Source organism: Priapulus caudatus, unplaced genomic scaffold, assembly GCF_000485595.1.
Source record: "Priapulus caudatus unplaced genomic scaffold, Priapulus_caudatus-5.0.1 Scaffold253, whole genome shotgun sequence".
In the NCBI taxonomy this organism is placed as follows: Eukaryota; Metazoa; Priapulida; class Priapulimorpha; order Priapulimorphida; family Priapulidae; genus Priapulus; species Priapulus caudatus.
Window position 1 is genome coordinate 295,295 of NW_014577314.1, and position 9,690 is coordinate 304,984.

The 9,690-nt window shown below is 41.3% G+C and overlaps 1 protein-coding gene across 1 annotated transcript in view; it reads right to left on the bottom strand.

The window, feature by feature from the left end:
• Nucleotides 1–2,462, bottom strand: part of LOC106808093 (nudC domain-containing protein 1-like) — a gene marked incomplete at its 5' end in the record, with an annotated part of 19,878 nt that extends 17,416 nt beyond the window's left edge. The window contains 2 exon segments of the mRNA XM_014810659.1: nt 616–770; nt 2,323–2,462. Coding sequence (XP_014666145.1) covers nt 616–770; nt 2,323–2,462 — 295 coding nt within the window.
• Nucleotides 2,463–9,690: the final 7,228 nt, after the last annotated feature.

Below are 9,690 nucleotides of genomic sequence, written 5' to 3' on the forward strand. Positions count from 1 at the left end.
GCGTCCGTCAACAGCTTGCGGCCACAAATCTAAACGGCTCGACGTCGACGGATTTCGAAAGTCGGGACAGGGGGGGTAATCCGAAAAACAAGTTGGGATGTTCCGGAAGCTGGGGGCGTCAAAAGGTCAAAGGTCAAGAGTTGCTATAAAGAAGGAGGTGAACATTCAGCTCCCTTAACTTAGGGATAGGCAGGAAATGCAGAACTTGCCGGGGCAGAAATCTAAACGGTCGCACTAGCGTCGTGCATAGTGGTTGGTTGAGCATCATGGTAGGAAAAAGGCTCATCACTGTGCCGAAATTTGTGGAGGTCACAGGTCAAAGGTCAACAGGGGCACAGGGCAGCATTTTTAGACATTTTTTTTTTCTTGAGACATTTGTGGCTTTTTCTTTGAGCGGCAGCGACGGGAACGTGTTTTAGCTTTCAGTTCTTGACAAGTTCAAGGCAGCCGGGTAGGAATTGTTCGCTGCGAGGAGCGGTCCGTGTTCCGACGGACGCACGCTCATGCGATTCTACAAGCTGCATCTGACTATGTCAGATGAGCTAAAAAAAAGCCTGTTACGATATAATGTCACGTAAACTTTTATATTGATCACCTCAATGACTGTATTCGTACCTTCTTCACCACTAGCTGCTCAATATCCAGCTTGTCATTGACAAAGTACACCACGTTGTCATAGTAACGATCCGCGTGGAGGTTGTTATGGCGACTAAACAGCTTTACCTGTTGGAAGGAGTACTGGTTGTCCTGTATAGATGTCAAGCACACACCTGTATTGTGACACAAGTCAGAAAATCATTATTACAATACTATACAGTTAACATAATAATATACTGTTTTTGAAATTAATTACCAGTGCGAGCAAGCCAAAGGGATACAGAAATATCAAGAAAGAGGGGGAGAGGGAGAGAGACAGGCCGAGGGTCCGTGGCGATACGTAACCAAGAGTGAAACCTAACAGGCTTAAATGCTTACTTTCTCACTGGTCAGCAGAGCAATGTGACGAGGACAGGAAGATGAGCATGTACTTTGATTGTGTTTTTAGAATTTCATTATTGGTGTTCCAGGTTTACATAATACTGGGTTCAATTTGCAAGGTAACCGCTAGAGGATCGTTCAAAGTTTTAAGACCTCTAAATGCTGAGGTGTTTGCTTCTGTTTATCCTGGTTTTGCAAATTTGACCAGACATTTAATCTGCTCAACAACTGGCCAATTAATGCGGTAGAGGTTGGCATAGATACAATAATGTAGCCCAACACATGAGTAGAGACCGTTGCTCTACTACTTGTGCCGAGTTACACTGTTGTATCTAATGATGGTCAGGGACGTAGCTATAGCTGGGAGGGGAGCTTCACTTTGAAAGAATTCAGTTTCTGATTGCTTAGCGAAGGGATACACAGGTGGGCTGATCCCGATAAGTAGCTCCACCCATGTACCCCCTTCGCTCCCACTACAGGAGCAAGCAAAAGGGCTACACGGCAGACATAGCCTGACCAGGCTGCGAGCCTGACGTCAATACACATACGAGATATGACTGCATGCCTAGCGTTACCGTCTCGCTTCTTACTACGTGGCTTCCTATGACAACGCAGTCATATACGACGTGAAACAGTCGGAGTCTGGTCAGCCAGGTCTACCTGCGACGTAGCTCTAGTATTGCTCATAGGGTCTATGTCACCCAGGGTACTGCCGGAACGTACCCTGGTCACTATTTGATATGGTTAGGGTTAGGGTTAGGGTTGCATGGGGTTAGGGTTAGGGTTAGGGAGTAGGCGTAGGCGACTCCCTAGAGTCGTTAGTGTAGGCGAGGTACGGTCCGGCACATTAGATAGTACCAGGGTACGTTCCGGCGGTAACCCGGGGGACATAGACCCTCTCAGCTCTAGTATTAGTAAATCTAATATACTAGCCCTCGTCGTCACTGCCACAGCCACAGTACGTCACAGGCACTGCCCGACCTAGATACAATAATGTAACCCAACCCCCTACTCTTGTTGGATTACATCATTATTGTATCTATGCCCGACCGGCCTCTGCGACTGTATGATCTACAGCGTATCTGAAATGGACTGTCAAGACTCAAGTGACAAGTGTAAGGGCCAAATCCTAGTTTAGCACCCCGGATTAGTTTAGCATATATGTTAACTATATATACCGGGGTCCCAAACTAGGATTGAGCAAGTGTAAGCACGTGTTTGTATTTAGGAACTACTGTAACTGTACGAGTCGGAATGGTACGAACGGTAACAAGCAAGACACTAGACAGCAGTCAGTGCCACTTTGTGTGGCTATGTTTACCGGCCTAGGCTGGCCGTACATACCATCAGGATTTTCAATGTTATACACCGGCAGCTGATCCAGTGAGAGCTTATATCCATCAAAATGTGGATCGAGCAGAGAGCGATTAAGTTTCAACTCCACAATTTGGCTTTCCATTGTCCACGGTACGGTTACGGTTGTAACTTGTATATTCGCGAAAGCGTGAAAAAGTCAGTCGCATATATAAATTCCAAAAGGGGGCAGCACCGTGTCAGGTAGAAAACTCGGCTAGGCAGACCCACAGAAATAGAATAGAAGATTCTATTCTATTCTATTCTGATTCTATTCTATTTCTGTGGGCAGACCCTGAGAACAATATATATACCAAAGATCGTAGAGTGCCCAAGATAAACCACTCATGCGAAATCACGTGCAGAGATCACCGTTGACTATCGGCTCATAGATTGCGCCGCCACAACAAACAAGAGAGCAATTTTCATCTCTGTGATGAGGGGTTGGAAATGTCTATATTCAGGCCGGTACCGGGGCGAGATTACGGTACGCATATATTTGCTAATATATTGACTTTATCGTCCGTCAATAAACTCAATATTCACAGAGAGTATACTAAGCACATGTGTCTATAGGTATCTAGAATTTGTAAGAAATTTAATCATCTGCTAATTCACTCCGCGCGCATATATTTGCCCCTATATTGACTAATCCGTGTCGTCAATAACTCAATATTCACAGAGATATAGGAATTCAAGCCGGTACGGCGAGATCATTTGCATAATATATTCTAGATACCTATAGACACATGTCTTAGCTATACTCTTCTGTGAATATTGAAGTTTATTTGACGCGCGATTAAGTCAATATATTAGCACATATATTGCGTACCGTAATCTCCGTATTCCGGCCTGAATATAGGACATCCCTAGATGGGGTTGGGAGCGCCACGTCGCATTTTAGAAAGCCAAAACACAGCTCCGATCGTCTGTTTGATACATAGAAATTAATATGAGATACATTGGTTAATACAGTATATATATATATATATATTATTAATATAATGTAATAGATAATATTTTTATGCCAATAGCTGTATCAAATCTCTCATTCAAGTGTACAAAAATCTAACAATGATTCATAATCGGATGTTACTATGTAGTATATGTACACAGTGCAGTGGTGTAGTGTCGGACAGTGGTACAGTGCACAGGCACTTCATTGGACCGTCTCAAACAAATAATGGTAATTAAACACTAAATGTATCTACTATCAAAGTATTAATGTTTCTCTACTCTATTTCGCCTATTATTGTCGATAACTTGCTGTAAATGCCGTTTAAATGCTCATCTGCAACACACAAGTAGTGAAGTACACCGCACGTACGCCCTGTGCACAAAAAACACTGCCACTGGTACTATATGTATCAACAAAGATTGCACAACTCTTTAACGATGGATTTCGACAAAAAAGAAGGTTTTCTCACCTTTCTGTATTCTTGGGGAACCTGAAGAAAGACAGGTCGGGCTTATACTGACAATTCGAGCAATTTACAGCAGAACAGTAAGCTGAGCTGACAGCACACAGCAGACAGTTGCACAGTAGCAGATACAGCAGCATCCGGGAACTTCGTGTGAACTTGCTTCCTAAAATGGCGGTTGTGGCGACCCATGACCTACTACGCTATGATTGGAGAGTGGTTTATCTTGTGCCTACGGCACTCTACGATCTTTGATATATACATTGTATCAGGAGTAAGATAATATAGATCTATATTATCTTACTCCTGATTGTATCGTATATATTGTTCTCAGGGCAGACCCAAAGATCGGAGGCACCGGATCTTTGGGCAGACCTCAGTCGATTCCGTACGCGCATTTAGTGAATAGAGCTATGTAACGTTACCAGGACTCCTGACGTTACTATGTAGTAATGTAATGTACGAACATCAGTGTTTTATGTATATATTATAGACACATGTTTTCGTACATATAGTCCTCTGAGTGTTGTATGTTGTGAAATCACAAATAATAATTGCCGAAATAAAAACGCACACCAGTATTCATTTACGAGGTAGTACAATACACAGGTATAGTACACTAGAAATTTATCTGGTTATACTTATTGGTATTCCGCGTATTGGTTATTTGAAGGTGTGTGTCAAGTTGTGATCATATCCATGCACGCTGTGGTTGACATTGCTTTGTTAGTGCGCCTGGGGTTTGCATACTCTAGCATATGGCTATATTCATTGATCGCTTCTACCTTTGTCAGTTTCAATGTGTTCCAGCAGTGATTTCACGTAATCAAATGCACATTTTACTATCCCGGGATCATCGTATTTCCAATATTCAATTGATTCCCTCTTATTAGTAATTGGTCCACTTTAGGTGCCGTGGTTCATATTGGTTTTCTTGTTGTATTGCCCCCGTATTGCCCTTCATCGCGCAAATCACGCTGGTCACGTATACGTATCTTGCGTTTCAGCACAAAAAAAGTCCCCTAGCTGGCGTTAATTCTGGCATTGGGGTTTCAGTTCATCATCAATTTCGTTGATTTTTAACGTTGTTTTACTTAATTACATGCATTAATTCCTATGGTATCTTTATTTTTTTTTGTTTAGAATAGCTTCCGTTTCAATCTTTTTTCCATTAAATTTTTGTTAATAAGCCAATTAATATAAACCGTTTTAACTCGCATTTTCCCATTTTCTGCACTTCAATTTTTTCATGCTTTTCATATATATTTTATATGACTATATAATACATATATATATATATATATATATATATATACTCAGGAGCTAATAATGACAAATTTGTCATTATTATAGCTCCTGATATACTATATATATACTGTATAAACACTCATATAATCACTCGTATAATCTCATCAATATGATTTGTTTAGCATCCATATTTTATAGCAAATTTGAGCAAATATTTGATTATGTATCATAGGATCATGGAATAATCATAATCATAATCATAATCATAATCATAATCATAATCATAATCATCACCATAATCATAATCATAATCATATAATCATAATCATAATAATCATAATCATGATAATCATAATCATAATCATTATGGATTATAGTTGGATCATGTATGCAGGCTCATGCAGTTATTAAGACAATACTTATATATAGTTATTACGTTTTGTTATGCGTATGTATATTATCAGGAGTCTATCAATAGACTCCTGATATTATTCGTTTTACCTCAGGATACCTCAGGATATATTTCCGAACTCAGGCCTAGGCCTCTGTATTTCGATCGGCTCCTGCTTTCTACGTGCTCCCGGTGGAGAAGCGCGGTAGTCGTAGTGAAGACTCTCATTCTGCCACTGACGATCCAGTCGAGCCTCGAATGTTTTTAGGTTAGGTGAGCACACTGTGTTGTCGCTTAAGCTATTCCATGGTTGTACTATATGCGGTTGCTAAATGAGTATTTCCCTATGTCTCTGTTTGGTCTATGCATACATATAGTTTATATGTGTGGCCTCTTGTGCTACTGACTCCCGGGTACTGACTCTACGTTGACTACGTTGTAGGTCTAGTGAGACATGCATCTGGGTCATAGCTGTTGAACATCTTGTAGGTTTCTATCATATATCGCCGCGGAGACGTCTATAAGCTAGGGTCGGGAGGCGCAACCTTTTTATAGTCTCTCCTCGTAAGGTAGATTTTTAATAGCTGGTACTAATTTAGTTGCCCTCCGCTGTACATTTTCTAATGCAGAAATCAGTTCGATCTTATGAGGTCTCCAGACGGCATTCCCGTACTCTAGATGTGGTCGAACAAAGGCCTTATATAAGAGGCCTAATACAAAGTTCTCCTCATCAATGTAGCTAAATTTACATAGATTTACATAGATTTTCTTCTGACTCTAGGTCTCCTCAGAGAACCTCTACTGTCAGGTCTCGACAATTTTCCATGTCACGATTTTCCTGATGTTCAATCTCGTTCTGGTTTTGTAGATTTTGTATGCATGTCCCCGTGTTACCGATTCACCTGCTGTTGTAATGAAGTCCGACACTAAGTTCAGGATCATATTTACCGGTCAGTATTTTATACATCTCAATCATGTCACCCCTCACTCGCCTATGGGCTAGAGTTGGGAGCCTGAGTTGCCGGAGACGATCATCATAGGAGAAATCTGCCATACCAGGGATCTGCTTGCATGCATGGTTGCACGCCTCGATCTGAACATTTTCGATTGCTTCTATGTGTTTCACTAGATGGGGAGCCCATATCTGATTTGCGTACTCCAGGTGAGGGCGTACAAGACCAGTGTATATATAATTTAAAAGTTTTCACATCCATGTATTCCATAGTGCGCCTAATCAGCCCCATGATCGAGTTAGCTTTGTTAACTTTTTCAGTAATATGTTTATCAAAAGCTATAGTTTGTTGTCAATGGTGACACCAATATCTTTTTCTTCTTCAGAGTACTTCAAGTTTGTTCCGTCCTCCTTGAGCTTGTAGTTAAATTTGTCTAGTCTACTTTTCCCTATTCGCATGACTAGCTTGCACTTGTCGGGGTGGAAACACAGCATCCAACAGTCCGTCCATTTCTGCATTTTGTACAAGTCATCTTGCAAAAGCTCACAATCCCCGACTTCCCGGATAGCCCTTGATAAATGTTCTTAATTCTGATAAGGCCCATCATGCTATTTCCTTTGTTCACCTTTTCATGGATATGATTGTCGAAATCAATTGGTTGGTGCTCACGGTAATTCCAAGGTCTGTTTCATGCTCGGCATGTTTTAATGGGTATATTGATTATACCATCTGTTTCCAGGTAATATGGATATGCTAATTTTTTGTCCTTTCTTTGAGCGTCATTCACTTTCACAAGTTTTATTTTCTAATCGTAACAATTAACTGCCAATTAAACTGTTATTTTGTAAATATGGGAGTTGGGAAAAATGTGAATATCAAATTAATAACAATGATGACTTACTGATCGAGTTAATTAAATTCTTTATAATACATTATAATTAAAATATACAATGATCGACTATATACGATGTACGCCTAAATAAGTGTGAAAGTCCTTATATAAAGTCATAAAAATATTCAAATCATATTTGCTTTATCGATGTACGTTATCTTTGTAAATAATGCTTGTGTCAGTTTATGAACTGTATATAACTATTCATATTTTTATATTATATTCTGGTCCGTGATATAGCGGCAGGGCGTCGGTTGACAAACCACGCGTGGTTGAATTTGCCCCCCCCCACCACCACCCTGCTTTGATGCACCGCCACAAACTATCCACCGGGCAAAATGAGTTAGCTGCGCCCCTGGTACATAAATTGATTTAATTTACATATATATAATATATTCAGGGACATGTGTGAAGAAGAGGCCTGGACAGCCTAGCCTCTACGGGGCACAGCTCGACGGAGCTACCTCACGGGGATTTAGCTTTGTGGTCTAATTGTTGTTGCCATTATAAATGTATAAATATTTAAAAATGTATATATTTTTATATAATATATTCAGGATTGTATTAGGATTTCTTGGCATACTGCCAAGAAAAAAGTTCACGAATCGATAGAAAAGTAGACTTGTTTTCTGCGCGAGCAGGGGGGTGGGGGTCCGGACCCCCTGGACCCCCCCTCTGTACACGCCCCTGATCTATGATTAGATCGATGTTCCATATATGGATGTTCCAAATGCACAACAAACATAGTGGCGCGAACACCTCTGATAGTGACGTAGGTTATCGCAATATGAGATATAGTGCGACCGAGCCCACAAAATAATCAATAAAAGCCTAATCTTCTTCGACCAATAACCGACTGAAATGAAACATTGTATAGTATTGGTAGATTGAAATGCCGTTCAAATACATTAGATAGCGGGCAAACAGCATTGGTGTAACAGGACGTGGACTGATACACTCTGTTTATTCATGCGCGTAGCCGGCGTAGGTGTGTGATTTAGCGCATCGTGAAGGCGTAGTGCGGTATACCGCGTGTTTGCCAGCAGTGTTTAGCAGTCGCCCGCTGTTGAAGATTGGTGTATGATTCTTTTTTCTTCAGAATCGTACTGTTTTAATTGTAATTTAATTTCTGGTGCGCAGCAAGCAGTGGGCTTACAATGGAGAAGGTATTGCATACCTCAAGGTAGGTTGAGTCGAAGAAATGACAGCTTAGTTAGTACTACTAGTGACGGTTCAAGGATAGAGAACATGGGTCCCAATAAAACCAATGTGATGCATTTAGTGATTTACATCAATATAAATATAGGGTTAGGGTTAGGATTTGGGTTAGGGTTAGAGTTAGGGTTAGGCACATTGGTTTTATTGGGACCCATGTTCTCTATCCTTGGGCCCTAGTGACTAGTGTCGACGTGTCGTGACTCATGCACTGACTGTATTCTGTACCAATTAATGTCGACTCACGGTGACTCTGTCGTCACCGTGTAGTCACATTGGCACGATTGTTAGCTCCCAATATCGATAACTAAAACACAGCATAACCTACCGACCAGTTCAGAGGTACTAACTCACATCTCGAGTTCAGCGAGTTTCGGTTCAAGAGCTACGATCTGAGAATGCAATTTACGCATTTCCTAAACGAGCCTCACTGCATTTTCTGAGTTCAAGACAAAAATTTCACTTATTTCAATTGTGCATGGTTTGCACGCCAAGCATTTCCGTAGACAACTATCCCAGTGGACACAGAACCCTCACTCGTCTGGCCTGTCCTCTGATCCTATAACTATATATGGTAATTTCTCTTTTATTCCGCCGTTACAGATCTCAACAACGGCATAGCTGTACGTGGGGAGCTTATAACAGTTCCGATACCCTACGAATCTCTAAACATATTTCCCACCAGAGAATAACACGAAAAACCATTGAGTTTATCAACAGTCTTCTTTTGACAACGAAAAGTCCAAAACCCATTCCGTACATCGCCTGTTAATAATACAATAGCTTTTTGTCATTTAACTACTCTCACATTACACTGCTGAGAGGGGTCTTGTGTCCGCCCCCCGACCCGGGTACTGCGGTGAACGTAACCCTTGGTACGGTGGAGGGTTATACACCGGAACGTAACCGGTACTATCTAATATGCCCGGACACGTACCTCGCCTACTCCACTAAGCAGAAGTCAGGAGTACGCACTCCTAACGCCCTACTCCCTAACCCCAACCCTAACGCCTAACCATAATCAACATAGCCACCAGGTGTACGTTCGCGCGGTATATCCCTGGGAGGACATACGACCCTATGCGCCAATTATCTACTTATTAATATTAATTCTCACGCGTCGTTCTAAGTGGGTTGTGGCCTGTCATATAAATGTCATACGTAAACAGGTTTTTCTCCCGCCCATGCTATATTATCTTATTAGAGGACCCGATATTTTCTAAATATTGATAATGGTGC